Source organism: Vulpes lagopus, chromosome 6 (assembly GCF_018345385.1).
Source record: "Vulpes lagopus strain Blue_001 chromosome 6, ASM1834538v1, whole genome shotgun sequence".
Classification (NCBI taxonomy): Eukaryota; Metazoa; Chordata; class Mammalia; order Carnivora; family Canidae; genus Vulpes; species Vulpes lagopus.
In genome coordinates, this window is record NC_054829.1 from 12,503,524 (window position 1) to 12,521,602 (window position 18,079).

The following is an 18,079-nucleotide window of genomic DNA, read 5'->3' on the forward strand; positions in this document are numbered from 1 at the left end:
TGCCCCTATTTTCACTTTTTAAATTTTTTTTTAAATTTATTTATGATAGTCACACAGAGAGAGGGAGAGAGAGGCAGAGACACAGGCAGAGGGAGAAGCAGGCTCCATGCACCGGGAGCCCGACGTGGGATTCGATCCCGGGTCTCCAGGATCGCGCCCTGGGCCAAAGGCAGGCGCCAAACCGCTGCGTCACCCAGGAATCCCCCTATTTTCACTTTTTAAAAGGCCTCTATGACGAATGTATTTGCACTTTTGTCACTTCCTTAGGAGAGGTTCCTGGGCCTGGGAATACAATATTAGGGAGTATGAACTTGTTGTGTCGTTTTTACGACTCTTGATTCTTATCTCATTCCCAGTAACAGGTGACAGCCCCTCCCGCAGCATCTGCCCCTCTCACCATGCGCTCCGCAACGACCCCATGTCATTCACTTTTCACATCTTTGCCGGTGGTCTAACAGGTGACAGTACTATCTCATTTTTTGGAGGTTATTTTTTTTTTCATTGATTGCTTATAATATTGAACATTTTCACACACTCGTCAGTTCTTTCTGTTCCTTCATCTATACCTGTCTATTTTTCTTCCATAATGAGAACATTTACCCATTTCCATTCTTAGTATAACCATTTTTCCAGTTTTTCTTTTCTTTTTATGTTTTTTTTTTGAAGTGCAGATATTTTAAGTTTTCATATATTTAAATCTGTGATCTTTTCCTTCAGAATGTCTTCCATTTACTTTTATACTAAGAAAGTTTTCCTCATCTTAAGACCAAGTTAATATTCACATCCATTTTTTGTGGTGGTTTGAACCTGTGGTTTGAATTTTAAGACTATCTGGCACTTTTATGTATTTAGAATTCACTTTAGTATATATCATGGAGTGACGATCTAAACATTTTTGTGTACAAATAGCCAGTTTTTCCATTATCATTTATTAGATAGTTCCTATTTATATACCATGCTTTCATTATCATATTCTCTGCTGAGATTTTTTTTTTAATTTTTATTTATTTATGATAGGCACACATAGAGAGAGAGAGAGGCAGAGACACAGGCAGAGGGAGAAGCAGGCTCCATGCACCGGGAGCCCGACGTGGGATTCTATCCTGGGTCTCCAGGATCGCGCCCTGGGCCAAAGGCAGGCGCCAAACCGCTGCGCCACCCAGGGATCCCCGAGATTTTTTAATACATACCCAGACCTCTCCAGGCTGTGATTTGTTTTATTCCCTGGTCTCCTTACACAAAAAACACACACTCCCCCACCCCCCCACCCCCCGTCCCAATTCTTATAGTGTGTTCTCAGACCAAGTATTCCTCATTTTCAAATTGTTCTCAGGTCTTCCTGCCTATTTATTTTCCAGGTGAATGGTAGAATCATTTTTGTGGAGTTTAAAAACCTCCCTTTGGGGTGTTGATGAAAACTGCATTCAACCTATAAATTAATTGGGAAGAATTTGGCATCTTTACAACATTTAGTCTTCCCATCCAGGAATACACACATGGCACGCCCCTCCACACTTTCAAATAGCCTTTTGCAAGTCTCAGTGGAATTTTGTACTTTTTTTTAATACAAATTCAACACATTTGTTATTAAGGTATTTCCAGCTTATTTTATACTTTGGGTACTTCTTAAAAAATTGGAATCTTTCCCCCTTCAGTTTAGATCCACTCTTTTTAATATCTTTTAATATTTTTCCCCAGTGATTGCCAAGTACTTAACAGGAATCTAAGTGAAAAGCATATTTGTTTCTTTCTTTTAAGCTTATAAACTCCAAGATTTAGAACTGGAATCAACCTTAAATATATTTTCTTTTCATAGATGATAAAAGTGAGTTCGTGAGCAGTAAATTAATTTATTTAAAAATCATTCACCTTGTTAGGGGAGTGACTAAACAGGCGAGCACTTCCAAATGTTCATTTTCTTCATGTCAAGGCCATGTAAAGCTTAAATATCCAAAACCAGATTCATCACCTTCCCCCCTCATGTTAATTTCCTGTAGCCTCTGTCACAATATACCCTTGACTTTGTGGCTTAAAGCAACACACATGCATTGCCTTTTAGTTCTGGAGGTCAGAAATCTAAAGTGGCCCTCACTGGCCTAAAATCAAGGTGTCAGTAGGGCTGCATTACTTCTGGAGGCTCCAGGGGCACATCTGCTTCCTCACCCTTCTGGAGTTCTGGAGGCTGCCTGCATTCCTTGGCTCACGGTACCTTCCTCTGTCTTCATAGCCAGTAGTTTAGCAATTTTCCACGCTCTCTCTGACTTTTACTGAGTCTTCTACTCCCCTCCTTCCACTTTTAAGGACCCTCAAGATTACAAAGGGCCCACCTGGATAATCTGGGGTAATCTCCCCCATTTTAAGGTTGGCAATCTTAATTCCATCAGCAGCCCTACTGTTCCTTTCTTATGTGACATCATTAAACATTCTGGGACATCTTTGACGGGGGGACATTAGTCTGTCTGCTCAGCAAGGATGAGCTTTCAAAATTTCTAAGCATGTTAGCCCTCTCCTTGAAGCACATCAGGGCTTCTCACACCCCTTGGATTATGACCCTTACGTGGCCTGCCAGCTCCAACTAGTCTTATCCTACTCACCCTCCAGCTTTATGGGGTTCTACACTCATCTTCACCCTGTGTCCTGGCCACATGGGCTCTTTCCTTTCTTGAACATGTCTTGTTCTCTCTTGCCACAAGGCCCTCACACATGCTGTTCCCTCTGCCTGAAAAGCCCTTCTGCACCTCCCAACAATGTCTCATCCCTCAGGTTTCAACCCCGTTCTGCATCCTCTGGATCGATGCCCTCACCTCCCTGCCCAGTCTTCTGTCCCACCATCTCATAGCACCTTCTCTCTTTCCTTCAGAGTACTCAGCACACTGGTGATTTTACTTTGCTCGGAATTAACTAATTCTCTCTGGCTGGACTAAAAGGTGTGAAGAACTCTTTCTTTTTTCCCCACATCTTCAGAACCTGATGCACCTGGTCCATAGTGGGTTCTTAGGGCATCCCACGAATGGGTAAATGAACTCAGTAACCTATTTCTAAGAAAAAGCATTTTTATTGAATATGTTCATTGACAAGTTATAAAAGCAAAAAGGCTTTTTGAAAGCCCCAACAAATAAGTATATCCATTATAAATCCATTTGATAAAATCACATATAGCCATTAAAAATGAAAATACAGACTAGAGCAATGGGGGAAATGTTCATATTATGTTTAAAATAGGATACAAGGTGCTCTAATGCTAATCAGAAGAAAAAGTGCCAAAATGATCATAGCAACTGGTTCAGGATCATGGAATGGTGATAGTTCTTTTCTCCCATCTCCAGACTCTCCTGTTAACATGTTCATGTATTCAGCACACATTTCTTGCAGCTAGTATGTGCCAGGGACTGTGTCAGGTGTAAGAACAGCACAGTGAACAAGATGTATCCATCTCTGCCCACTGCAAGGTTACAGCCAAGTAGGAGGAAAACTAGGAATAGTCACAAGATGATAGTCACACAGATGATCTGGTATTCATAGACTATTGCTGTATTCGAGAAAACTTTGCCGCAGTGTATACCATAGGCTAAAGAAAATAAATTTTTTAGGTCAGGTCCATTATTATTATGGGATTAAAATTTTTAATTGTGTGTGTGTGTATGAAGGGGGGGGGGAATTGTAGGAGAAATATACTCACCCATTTTCTTTAGCCTTTAGGTTTTGAAGGAGATTTCCTAAATTGTTTCTCCAGTCCCTAAGCACTGCTTTTTTACATTCTAGAAGGAAAACATCTGGAATCAGGGTGAACTTCTGGTTACCTTAGTTTAGCTACATTAAAAAGCTTTGTGGGGATCCCTGGGTGGCTCAGCAGTTTAGCGCCTGCCTTCGGCCTGGGGCCTGATCCTGGAGTCCCGGGATCGGGATCGAGTCCCACATCGGGCTCCCTGCATGGAGCCTACTTCTGCCTCTGCTTGTGTCTCTGCCTCTCTCCCTCTCTCCCTCTCTGTGTCTCTCATGAATAAAAAAAATAAATAAAAAATAAAAAAGCTTTGTGTAGGTGGTCATCAGGATGCCCTTGATGCCTGCCCACCTCAAACTCCCAAGGATTTGGTGGGTCCTCAGCACCCATTTCTAGGAAACTGAAAAAGCAGAGTTTTGCCATCATAAATTCTCTTGGTTTCATCTTCTCACCATTATGCACTCAGTGACTGCCTCTGTGCTTGAGCATAATGTAAATACTTAATTTGTTTAATAAATATCCTGAAATAGCCTCTTTGAGTTGTTAACTAGAAGGGCACAAACCTTTTAACTCACTTAGCGCAGATCAACACTTAATGTCTTTAATGATGATCAGGATCTCTTTTAGTGGCTGAAAATCTCCGTAATCAATGATGTGGCCCTGCCTGGAGGCTGGAGAGACTAGATAATGGGCATAAAATGTCACACTGGATGGGGCTAGTAATTTGAATCTCTGAGATCGGTATTAGTGTGGCCATTTATGGGAGAGGCCAGTTTCTTCCCAAGGCTAGGAAGAGCCCCGCCAGCAACCCATCGCCAACACCCCCTTGCCGGCTTAGTGATGTCCCCAATGTTGAAACCCCTCATGATGAGCCAGTTGCTGTTCTCGGCCCAAAACATCTTGGAGGCTCTTCTCCCCCACCCACCTACCCATTAAGGCCAATGCCATGCCAGTGGTCACCCACCAGAAAAGTAATTCTTAGTGCTGTGCAAGAGGGGAGAGGATCGGGGCCGCTGGGGTGAGGGAGTGGGGCGGGGGGGTGGGAGTATCCTGCAGTTTGTGCAACCTCATTAAGAAGGGTACGTCCATCCTCTTTCTTTCTCCATCCCCATACCAGCCTTGAGAATTTTATTTTCATTTCAGGGATAGAAAAGTCCTGTTTTCTAGCTGTTATATGAACAAGCACTCCTAGGTTTCAGTCCTAAAATATCCCCTCCGATCTTGTACTTGGAGTCCCTTGGTCCTAGCCTGGGAATTGATTAATTCAGCCATGTTCACATTCTCTGTATTTCATAATTTTCCAAACACCTGTCATGTGCCCTCTGAACCTTCTTTATCTCTTGCGACTGAAATTCTCATATTAAAAGCCCTGATGGTCATCCGATTTGGTGTGACTTTGCAATTATAGGTGGGCTTTATTAATAAACAGCTTCTGATAATATGAGGGAATTATTTCATTATGAAATGTTATGCATTTTTTATGTTGTTTATCATTGTCCACAGACCCAGAGGTTTCAAATGGCGGGAGCATGTTGTAAACGAAAGCATAAGTAATTTATTATAATTATTCTGAACTAAGGCCAGATTTCCTACTGGCTCAGTGATGCACATCGATTGGAAATGAGTTGAGATGTAAAATCTTATTTTCTTAAGTGGATTATTTAAAACTAAAGTGTAAGCAATTAAAAATATTAATTTTTATAAATTCCTGCATCCTAATTTAATGGAAAAAAAAACCTGACATAAAATTTTTAAGTAATGTTTCTATAACTAAGCTATATAGAGCAAGTCCCTTGGATTTCTGGTGAGGCTTCACAGCACAGTGTGATTTGGCCACGTCACAGTCCCCAGGGTGACTGTCAGGTCCTGTACTCTCCTTTGAAATGTGAGTGCTTTTAATTAGATGAGCAATGGCTAGTTTTTGTTTCTCTATTATTACATTATTATCATTCCATTGCCAGAACTCCAGTCTCATCTAATTGTAAGGGAGGCTGGAAAATGTGGTTTAGCTATGTTTTCAGGAAGAAAGGGAAATAAGTTTTATGGAACATATAAGCAAGCTCTGCTCTGGAGTCAAACTTCACCCATGTCAGAATGGATAACCCATTATCCTGGCTCCTTTTCCTACCAACCTGTTTCATAATCCACCGATTTGAAATGCTCCTTTTGACCTTTGGCAAATTCCTATATACATATTCTGAATGTTATTCTCCCTCATTGATTGCTGGATCTCAATCACACACACTATTTTACTCACTGAAGCTTTATATTATGTTTTGATGCCACATTTATTTTCTAAAAAATATTCTGAGTCTTCTGGCACTTTTGCTTTTCCAGAGAAAATTTAGATTTAACTTACCAAATTTCCTAAAAAACGGGGGGGGGGGGGGGGGTAGGGAGGAAAAATAGCCAACAAAAAAAACTCTACAGTCTCCCTATCAGGTACTATTAAAAACACATTCTACTTGAAAACATGATACTGTTCGAGAAGATAAGCATCATTTGACAATTGGTATCTTCTGACTCCGAGGAAATATGCTTTTAAAAAGCAAGCTTCCTCTCACACAGTGGCTAACAATGTTATTAGCAGGGATTTATAAACGGCTTGAATGTTTATGGTTCATATTTCAACTTCAAGTCTGTTTGTTGCATTAGCAAAATGAAGCTCATTAAGCCTTATTCTTTTGGACCACCTCTCCAAGCTTCCGAGCCCACTCATACTCTGCTTTCTTGTCTGGAAGTATGTAATCTTTCCCACACGGCACTTGAAAGTTCAGCTCATTCCTAAACCTCCCGTCAAGGATATGAACTTGTTGCTTTCAGAGAGGCCACATCTGTGCACTGAGCCATTACGCCATCTGTTAAACTGGTCAGAGTTCATTTTATTGCCTCCTTTGTGGAAGAACTCGTACTGTAAAAGCGTGTGTTATTGAAAACATAATTTTCCTCATCATTATGCTTTCTTTCTAGCCGGATCATAACCTGCGAGAAATCTATTGAGCAGAGAGTGAAAAGCTCTTCAGAATAGCTGTTCTTAAGAGATTAAATGATTGCCATCTCTGTCCCATTTCTTTTATCTCATAATCAAGTTCAAGATGATACTAGATATCTCAGCTGAAGTGATTATATATTTGAAATAGAAATGGCTTTATCTCCATTCATATTTCACACTGTTGAAGGCAGGATCATTCCCCCCCCCCCCATTTACATTTAGATATGTGTATGGTTCTTTACCACTGTCCGTGGGGTTATAGATTCAAAGTACTTTTTGAAGACAAAAATAGCTAACAGGAGTTCGGTTGTATTTTTAAATGTTCTGTGCACAAAGACACTAAGTTGTATATTAAGATCCAGCTTAGATTCATCAAAATTTTGAGCTGTATCAAATCTTAGCAAATCATAGCCCAGCCATTCTTGACAAGTGAAAAGCTTGGCCTTCAGAGCGGCTAAGACACTTGCCTAAGGTCACACAGCCTAGCTGAGACGAAAGCTCTGCTGAAGCATGCTGCCTACCTCCTGCCATATTCAGAGCGATCCTGTCACACAGATCTACTGTGGGGAAGGAATGGAAAGGTCTAGTGACCCAAAAGCGTAGGAACCAGAATTTTTTTATATATAATTGGTTCAAAGATGTTCACTTTGGCTTTGTTCTTCATCCTTAAAGCTGCATGATCTGTGCTATTTTCTTACATCACAATTTCTCTTCCAGAGATTCAAACTGAGAAAAAAGATCATGTCACTATTTATTAGCAGCTCTGCTAAAACACTTGCTAGAGAAGGAATATGACACTGTTTTCCGGAAGTGAGACATCGGGCTGTATGTTGATTGCATTTATCCACATGCCCGCAAGTAGTCAATAATCAAGCATACTGAAATTATATTCTTTCCTCCTTTTAAAATATTTCTAGCTTTAAATAAGACTCCTCATTTTTAAGACCTAGTAAATAGGAAAAAGTGAGTCATTATTTATAGTTAATCACTTTTGCCAGCTGTGACTGCATTTCACATCCATTTTTCTTTTTTGTCTTGGACTGGAGAATCTATCCTGTGGCTCTTTAAGGAAAAAAACATATTGGTTCCATCAATAGCCTCTTTCAACGCATAATCACAGTTAAGGCACTGCAAATAGAGATTTTTGTTGGATGCAGCAAGAAAAGTAACTTCTTTAGAATTCAGAACTGTGGAGAATGATCCCAAATCTTGAGATAGCACCTAACAAAATCTGAATTATTTTAGGATTCGTTTCAAAATGGGTAATCATTTCAAAAATATTGTATTTATGAGTATCTATTCCATGTCCTAAGTTCCAGATACTGCAAGGTTTAGACAAGATTTCAGAAAGGATACGTTACCATATGTCAGAAGACTTTGATTTGAAAGTATCAGGAATCCATTTCAGATCACCTTGAACAGCCCAGGGACTTTATTGGGTCAGGAGACTAAAGATTTTGACCACAGGCATGCTTCAGTCCTGGTCTGATTAGGCACCAGCCCACTCTGCTGTTCTTCTGACTCTGTCACTGTGGGTAGCCCCATTCTCAGGCTGATAATTGACATTTACAAGCATGTGCAGAAATTTTTGGATCAATGTACTGTCGGCTCACAGACCTGTGGAGATTGCATCCTTGTGGTAGGAAACAGACTGTTATAACACCAAGCCTCACTTCTGCATCCCAGCTCTCTAAGGAAAGGGCTTCTCCTTAACTCACAAACAAAATGCCTAGGCTTCATTATGGTCGAACCAGCTCTTTACCAGTCAGTAGCAGTCAGGGGAGAAATGCCATGTACCACTTGGCCAATCAGTCCTTGAGCCCAATCACTGTGGTTAGGAGGAATTATAGTTCTTGGCTTTGGCCAGTTAGCTCCCATTCCTGGAGCTCAGGGTGGCAAATAATCTACCTGAATCACACCTGAATCTCACATGTGCTGCTGAGTAGCACAGAGGTGTAGGATGGATGCCAAAGAAGGACCCAGCAACATCCACTGTGTCCTCCATTTAGAAGCTGAGCCTAGTCTTAATGAGGCCAAAGCTTTGCCTGGCTTGTGTCACTTTTTGTTCCTGACCTGGTCTGGCCATCGTTTTATCCTTCACTGTTGATCCTACATGGCCAATTCCACCACCTGCTCATGGCCAGTCCATGGCTGTACCTCTGTATCCATAAGGCCAAAGTATTGTCTTATAGTTAGGAGTATATTGTCCTCATGCTGAAGGAACAAGTAATTTCTGACAGACTATGTATTATTAAATAAGACACATATATTGGTTCCTGGGTGGCTCAGTCGGTTAGGTGTCTCCCTTCGGCTCAGGTCATGGTCTCAGGGTCCTGGGATCAAGCCCCGAGTCAGGCTCTCTGCTCAACGGGAAGTCTGCTTCTCCTTCTTCCCCTCCTCCTATTTATGCTAGTGGTCTCACTCCCTCTCAAATTTTTTTTTTTTTAAAAAAAGACACATAGATTAGAGAGAACCGCTCCTTTCATTCTCTGGTGAACCCTGGCATTTCAATTGTCTGGAGCTTCAAACCAGAGCTCTTCTTAAAGGCAGTACTTCATTTGCTCTAAAATTTTTTCCAGAGGAACACTCTCATCTGTTTCAAGTTGTGGGATACCCCTTAACTGAGTGGAATCTGATGTGACATGTAATTGCTGATGGCAATTAAATGCCCTGGGAGAACTTCATCTCTCAAAATAAACTTGCCACTATGTCTCAGCCTGGGTTCTTCCCAAAAGCAGAGCTTTGGTGAGGAATCGCATACACTTTGTTTGGGAAATAACCTCCATGAGCAAGAGCTGAAGAGAGAATGAGGGGAAGCCAGTACAGGGGTCTGTTGACCAAGTACATTACTTCTGGAAGCGGCTAGAGCTCGATGCCACCAGAACCTCCAGTGAGCCGAGAGCAGGAGCTCCGAGTTGCCAGCTTGCCTGAGGGACAGGAGAGAGCCAAAGTCCACTGACACTTGGTCCCGCACCAGGCACAGGTGGTCACTTCCAGATTGCATCCGTATGAGGGCCACACCCAGGTGTTAGCAGTCCCAAAAAGACAGAGACACTGGTGGGGGGCACCCCGACAGGGTGGGCCTGCAGCTGTGGCTGGGCTCCAAGACCAGGGTGAGAATACGAGGTGGGCACGTGGGGTCCCTTGCACACTGAACCACCCAAGTCACCCAGGAATCTACCTAGAAAAGACCAGAAGCCCTCTCCACATCTCTCTTCTCTTTCCTGCGTGCCTGAATGGCTTTTCTTAACACGTGTCTTGAAAAAGGTAAAATTAATAAACACATTACCAACCGGATTGTCGGAGAGCCCTGCAGGACTCTCATCAACAAAGAGGCAAGCACACGGGTGGAAAGAACCAGCGGGCTCCTCAGAAGAGAAGGCTGCTCGCGGGAGAAGCTGTCATCATCACATCTTCAATTGGCGGGTCCTCTCATCCCCAGCAGGGGCTCCTTGCTTGGAGGGTAATTTCTATTCTCACTGTTCAGTCAGGATGACAGCTTTGTCCCTAATGTGATGGCAGTTTTGACTTTAGTTTAAATTATTCCGTAAAGAATCAAAGAGAAAGAGATTCTCTCTCCTTGGTCCCCCACCCCCCAAATTCCACCAAGAAAACTTTTCTAATTTAAGTCTTTGCCTCCACATTAAATTTCTCATTCATGTTGCAGGTGAATCAAATACAGCGTCAACTTTCAAAACCCCGTGTGACTATCACAGTGACTCAAAATAATTGCTGTCTGTCAGTGTATTGCTGGGAACACAGATATGCCTGTCACTGGCTCTGTTATCACACCAAGAGCCTGCCTCTTGAGTGCGGTCTTCTCTGGGCTCAATTCAGAACTTTAGTGTCAGCGAGGCAGAGCATTGGGCAATTATCTGCATAATCCATCCAAGTATATGTGTGCCTCAGCTGCCCCTGAAATCACTTGTTTAAAAAAAAAAAGCCTTTAATTATTTTAGTAAGTGTAGATATAGCTGGAATGTTCCAAAGAATTGCCTCTAACTGAGGTTCCTCTAGCTTAGTATTTTCGAACCAGGGACGATTTTGCACCTCAAGGGACCTTGGCAATATCTGGAGACATTTGGGGCTGTCACAGCTGGGGAATGAGGAGAGAGGGAGCCCCTGACGTCATGACAGTAGAGCCCAGGGATGCTGCAGTACACAGGACAGCCCCACATGGCAAAGGATCCTCCAGCCCAAACCCTGCTCTAGCTGTTGATGATTTACATATCGTAAAGTAAGGCCATCTAAAAAGAAAATTTGGACTAAAAGAAAATACTCCTTCAGTTGAGAAATAGCTAAGAAATAGCACTAATATTAATAAAACACTAAGGCAAAAGAACCCAAAAGAGAAGTTTCTGCCCAAATGAATTAGGTGTTTGTAAGATTGCAATTATAATACATACCAGTTTGTATTCTTGTTTCCACTTAATATCACGTTTATAGTCTCTGTATCATTTTGATAGAGAATAGTCCCATTGTCTCAATGTAATGAAATTAAACCATTCCCTCTTTGTCCTTCTTTTTCAGTTTTAAAAAATTATTTAATTTTTTTTTTTAAGTAACCTGGGCAAAAGCACGTACTCCAGTCTGAAATCTGGCTTGAGAGAGCTGGCCATGCGGCTGGCTCCCTTGAGTTATTTTACAAAAACTATTTTCCAAGAAATAGGTACTTTCTGAATATTACAAGAAATAGTTATAATATAAATATTTTCCTGCAAGAAACACTACTTGTGAAAAACAGTCACTATTTATATATTTTTAAAATTCGAAAAACCACTGTATTTCTCTTCAGAAAGTATCAAAGCAGGGCAGCCCCGGTGGCGCAGCGGTTAGTGCTGCCTGCAGCCCGGGGTCTGATCCTGGAGACCTGGGATCGAGTCCCGCGTCGGGCTCCCTGCATGGAGCCTGCTTCTCCCTCTGCCTGTGTCTCTGCCTCTCTCTCTGTGTCTCTATGAATAAATAAATAAAATCTTTAAAAAAAAAAAAAAAGAAAGTATCAAAGCAGCTCTCCGGCCTACCTCAGTAACAGATGCGCTGTGCCCTGGCTCCTTCAGGTGGGGACCAGCCAGCCTCTGGGCCACAGGGGCACATCTAGTCCAGCTGTTGGAGTCCACACAGCATCACAAAAAGGAGAGAACAGAATCTCACTTAAGTCAGGGGGCCACAGACAAATGCTGATGCTCATGCTGATGAAAGTAATTATAACCACTGATAAGATGAGTCAGAAAAATGTTTTTATTTTAACAGAAAACTGTCAGAACTTAGTTAAGTGGACACAGTCTAGTTTTGCTTGAAATGCTCAACGTGTCCCAGTGTCAGCCCGGGTGTCCCTGAACTTCACAGTAAAATAGCGTCGCCTAGAAGGCCCATTCCACACCCCCGAGGATTTTAAAGCGCTTCCAAAGCTTTTCTGCAATTTCCAGAAGGCCCATGGCTCTGAGTTCTCATTTCTCTGCAGTAATTCAGCAGATGGATCCTCTGACCATTCCGCGCACTTTCCTTGCTCACTCCTGGACCTGCTCAGGTGGGTCTCCTCTCCTAACTCAGTCTTCAGCTCTGCAATCAACACAGAACACACAACCCCCCCCACCCCCCACGCCCACACACAAACACCATCCTCAATGGAGCACATGCCTGCCGCACCCTTTGGTGGAGACACGGGAGGTTATAACAAGTAACAGCCACCTCTGAAGCACATGGTAAACGTAGCAGTTAAGTAAAGGCCTTCTGCTCCCCGCACCCCTGAGTCTTAGTGATCAGTGGTCACTGAGTGATCACACTCGGGCCGTTGCCCTTCATGGAGCACCCTGTGCTCCGCTCCTAGTGCTCTCACCTGGCTTGTCATACTCTTCCACCCGAGGGTCTGAGTTACACAGAGCAGCTCAGCTCTTCTGAGTCTCTGCTCCACAAATCAGTCTCATGTCTTCCTTTCACATCTCACAACCCAGCAAACCAGAAAGCTTTAAATTTAACTGAACCTACATTTCTAGAGAGCAGTTACTGTTGTTAACAGCATTTATTTTCCTCTCGTACATCTATATGAGCTTTGTCAACTCCTTAGAAAAGCCAGTTCTGAAATAGAAACCAATATATTTACCTTTATCTATAGCCACATGTCCGGTGGAAGCGCTGCTACTTAGCTGGTTTAAAGTCCTCAGGCTGGGACACCTGGTGGCTCAGTGGTTGAGCATCTGCCTTCAGCTCAGGGGTCCTGGGATCGAGTCCCACATCGGGCTCCCCACAGAGAGCCTGCTTTCCCCCTCTGCCTGTGTGTCTGCCTCTCTCTGTGTGTTTCTCATGAATAAATAAATAAAATCTTAAAAAAAAAAAAAGTGCTCGGGCTTCAGCTACAGGGCAGATTAGAGTCAAATATGTGTAGCATCTGCCTCAGTTTCCAATTTCCTGCTCTGTATTTATCTCTGTGTTGTTCAGCCTGACATTAAGGGGCTCCTGCCACCCGTGTTCTGCTCTGCAACCTCATTTGCCAGAGCACATCTCACATGGTGTCTCTTGTACCCAATCTGTGTTGACAAAATGCACTTGGGGCCTGGAGACCATAATTGACTATTCCTTGCGGGTCCCTGAGTCGTGGTTCCTAAGAGCCTTCTTCAGTGCGGAATATTTCCCTGGGTAGTTTCCAGACTCCGGAAAGGCAGTGATGACATATCCTATGCCGTCTTCCTTTGACCCCCTGCACCTCCTGGGAGGTGGTAGATAGATATTCTACAATGTTGTCAGCTGCTTCTCCAGATTCATTGATTCCACAAATTCATGCTCTCTGCAAACATTTGTCGTCTGCTCTGGGCTGAGTTGGAGACACAGCCAAAAATAAGGAAAAGTTCTCACCCTCCTCGAATTCATTTCCATCTGGGGTGAGAGGTGGTGGAGTGTTTTCGATGCCTAAATGTGTGTTGGTGACATCAAAACAGCACACTGCCCTCTCAGAACCAGAGCAGACTACCGTTGAGGTGGAATGCGGTGAGCAGGAACAGTGACCTTGGCACCTAATGACGTTTCTTCACCACTTCTAGCCACCAGCCACATCTGCTCTCCGGTCACGCTGTGCTCTAAGTGTGGGTGCTGTGAAACCTTCCTTCTTCAGAATAATCCTGCCCGCGATGAAAAAAAAAAACAGTGTATTTCAGCTTTTAAAATTATAGCTCTGAAATGTGAATTTCCGCTTCACCCTCCTTGAGACAACCAGACCTGCTCTCACACACTCACACTCACACTCACACATAATGAGGAGAGAAGTCAGAAGATAGAAAGTATTTTACCACTGCTCATTCTAAATATAAACACGATGCTCCTCCATTCATTATGTGAATGAAATGCCACTACAAACCTTATGCATAAATGTTTCCATCTTGACACTTCTTGGTTATACTGTGCCCATTTTACGATGGGGAAGCTCTGGCAAAGACAGCCAGAGAAATAAATGAATGTAATTACAATGAAGGTTATTTACTGACAAAAAGGGATTCCCTTTTTCCACAAGCATTCAGCCTCTCGGTAAGCGAACAAACACACCGAGAAAATATTACCGGAAGCAGTTTATTCTAAACATTAGTTTTCTAGGTTATTCTCTTAACCCACCCCCTAGGATTTATAGTTCAACCATACCAGTTCATAGTGGAAAGAAAAAAGGCCACTTATCTAATCCAATTCCTTGGGAAAAAATACTTAGGCAATATTAAGAATCTTCAATTATCTAATTTAATAAAAGGGACAGTTTCTAGGCCATAATCAGTAACATGTGATACTGATTACTTCTAATCCCTTAGAAGAGATCTGACATTCTGCTTTTGGTCTTGTATAGCATGAAATCATCATGTATATTTTACCAAAAGAAGTAGCAAGAATAATGGCCTCTGCAGTCTGTAGTCATTTTCTACTAACACACTGCAACATGGTTTTGCCCTAGGGCAGAGAAGTAGGGATTTTCTCTACTTCAAAAGAATGAAAAATTATCATCACTATCCAGAACCATTATAGACTTCAGAGACTTTGGCATGAAATATTCAGAAAGTTTATTTTAGAATTCAATATTTTAAAAGCCTGCTTTAAAACTATTACAGTGATTAGTGGCTCTGTTACTTGGGCCAGTCTTTGCTTTAAAAAGCCCTATGTCATGGTTGATACCATTTGTTGTTTCAGCAAAATGTAATTTGCATCAACCATAAGAGCTCCACATAAGGAATGTAATGCATTGTTTTAGAATGCCCCCCAAAGAGGAGTTGTGGCCACTACTCATCAGTTATCCTTTCAAATACACTTCTTAAATAAACGTTACTCTTCCTGGTAATAGTTGAAATGTGTTTCTAATGCTGTGATTTTTGTCCTATGTTATCTTACCCATATGGAGTGGGTGCTATTTCTCTGTTCCTGTCAAGGGAGCAATGCTCCTGTGTCCAGGGTTCTAGGGACACACAAGGCCAACCCAGCTGGAGCTACCCACACCCTCAGCCAACCAGCCAGAGGTTCCCATCTTCACTACTCTTCATAGGAGTTAGAAAAGCTTATTGGATGTTTGTGAGGATTTCACAGAACTTCCGAGGCCAGTAAAGACTTGAGCAAGAGTTAACCACGTGAAATTGCAATACAACCCCCGTTCTCTTTGGACCCTTCTATTTAAGTAGGGAGGTAATGTGCAGTAGAGTCCGTGGAGAACCTTGGTTTGGGAATGTAATGATCTTGATTTGCGTTCCAAGTCTGCTACTTATCAGCAGTGTGATCTTGTGAAATTAGTGTCCCACTTTCAATTTAGTGTCTCCGTAAGGTGGACCCATCACAGCATCATGCAGAGATTCGATGAGATGAGGGATATAAGGACAGTGCAACACAGGTGTCAATAATTGTTCCCATCATTGCTCTTTATTCCCAAAACGTTTTTTTACCCCTCATTGGTTTAGTCCACATTTCTGTTGTGTAATGCATATATATTAGTTGATATAGAAATAATGCACCAGATGACTAAAAAAACAATCATTTCTGCTTTTCTTTAAAAACCTGTGCATTTGACTTCATTCCTTTCAGAATATCAAATATATTATTTTTGTAGGTTGAAATATACCTTTCCCTTCCTTCCCACGTTAGGCATTTATCAATGTAAGAAAAAAATAGGCATCAAATTTGCCTTCCAGTAGGTGCCTCTCACTTGTAGACATGCAAAGAAACAAAGATTGTGGAGTGCTCTTGATGCATAAGTGTGACAAAAATACTCTGTAAATAACTAAATAACTTTTTCTTTCATTTTCCAGGGAAGTAGATCAAGACTCAGATGGTCTTGTCAGCTTTAAAGACTTTGAATATGCCATGATCCATGGACAAAATGAAGCCTAACTATTGTAAACCGGTTTTGGCAACTTCTGGGGAGACACGTAGATTGTAATGTATATTTAAATGTCAAACTCTGTTCTGCTAGTGATGTAATAATGCTGTGTACTTGTGATTAAACTCTCCATTGTGGTTTTCAGATGCTGCTATTACTTGCATCTCAGAATCCTAGAGGGGGTCATTACAGGTAGTCTTCTCATGTGGCTGACAGCCACACTGCCCCTGGGGCTGGCCCCCATCACACCCACTCACACTGCAGGCTGGGACTCACTGGTCCTCACCACCTCACCTGCTGGTCCTCTGATTCTCATTGGTTCCTACTGTCTGGAAAGAGGTCACTTTTTCCTACCAACGGTACCAGTTTCCTTCTTGTGTTCAACTTTGTTTGAACAAGTGATAACACCTGTGTGTCCTGAGGACTTATAATGTTCCAAGCAATGAGCAAAAAAGCATTGGGAAAACAGGACTTATGATTTCTCTAAGATAATGTAGCCACTGTCAAAATCATCATGGAAAAATGGCCCTAGGGCACTTGCTGTATAAGATTAAAAAAAAAGAAAGAAAAAAGAAAAACCCACACAGATTTGGCTGACTTATAAGTAAGTCTTCTCCAGCTGTAGACAGAGGAAGAACAGAGTGCAGTAAGGAAGGATATTGGGAGCAAAAGATTTATTGGCAGAGCCCTTTCAGATGGCTTGGGCCTGGGGTTCCTATGGCTAACTTCCTGGTTCTGGGTGGCTTCGCCTACACCAAAAGCCTTAGCCATCTGGTTCACATTCTCCACCCTTTGCCCCTCCGACCACAGGTGGGACCTGGTAATTGCTGTACCAAAACAAACACTGTGACACTGGACCTTCAGCGTTTAGTTTAAATAAATGCTGGTATCAATGCCAATAGCTTGTCTCCAAGTGTTCAGAAATCATTAACATTAATATTAGGAAAACGTCTAATATAATTCAAATTTTAAAAGTAGTAAACATCGAAAGATCAAGCAAAAATACAAATCTGTAAAATAGAAACATGGAACAGGCATCATTCTAACACAAACTAAATTGACAGACTTAAAAATAAGGTCTTAAACTTAGGAATCAAAGGAGCATAAGGAGATACAACAATATAACGATATTCTTGGAATAGAAAAAAGGACATTAGGTAAACACTAATGAAGAATGAACTTTAGTTAATAATAAGTACTATCTTCACAATTTTTCTGTAAATCTAAAAGTATTCCAAAATAAAAAAAGATTGTTTAAAAAATCATGTTCAAAAATTAGCAAACCAAACATTATCAAAAGTGAAGAAAACTAAAAATCATTGAGAAGTACAAATGAAATATTTGAAAAACAAAGTAGATCCAAGGTATCCTGTGTATTTTAGTACAGATTTTTTCAGCTGATGGAAAGCCCTTTTTGACTTTGGGTAGAGTTTTGTTCAGGCAGTGTTTTCATCATAACTTAAATGTTGAGTCGTTGGTCTTCATCTCAATATATAAGTGATACTGATTTTAGATTTTTTTAAAATATCAAAATTAGAGTAAGCTTTCAACAAAGTGGCAGTATTTCAGAAATTGCCAGAATGCCAAAACCTTGAAGTGTGGTCACTATTTGGACCTCATTTCTCCCGGGAAACATGACAAGAGAAAGAGAGGATTCACTTTCTCCAGTTGACGTGGAAGGCAAGAGGCCAGGCTGGGAATAGCTATCGGGCAACTCCCTTGACCCTGGATTAGTCCAGACTTTTTTCAGTCTCAATGACAGAAATCTACCCCAATGAGCTTAGATGAAAAGGGAACTTACTAGAAAATACTGGGCTAGCTTATGGAGTCTAACATAAGGAAGATAGTGAAACAGCTGAGTTTCAAGATAATTAGCAGTGCAAGTACCTCCAGACCCCACCTATGTGCCATAGTCACCATCAGCTTCACGTGGTTCCAAAAAGGAATTGGTGCATAATCTGTTCAGTTCCAAGTCCAAAGACCCCAGAAAAAGGCTGTGGTTGGACTCTGGATCAGTCAACTCTGGTTCACC

At 41.8% G+C, this 18,079-nt stretch overlaps 1 protein-coding gene across 1 annotated transcript in view; it reads left to right on the plus strand.

Moving 5' to 3' along the window:
- Positions 1-16,191, plus strand: part of EFCAB11 (EF-hand calcium binding domain 11) — a 143,887-nt gene extending 127,696 nt beyond the window's left edge. Inside the window, exon 6 of the mRNA XM_041757608.1 lies at positions 15,977-16,191. Coding sequence (XP_041613542.1) covers positions 15,977-16,058 — 82 coding nt within the window. The 3' untranslated portion in view covers positions 16,059-16,191. The remainder of the gene's footprint in view (positions 1-15,976) is intronic.
- Positions 16,192-18,079: the final 1,888 nt, after the last annotated feature.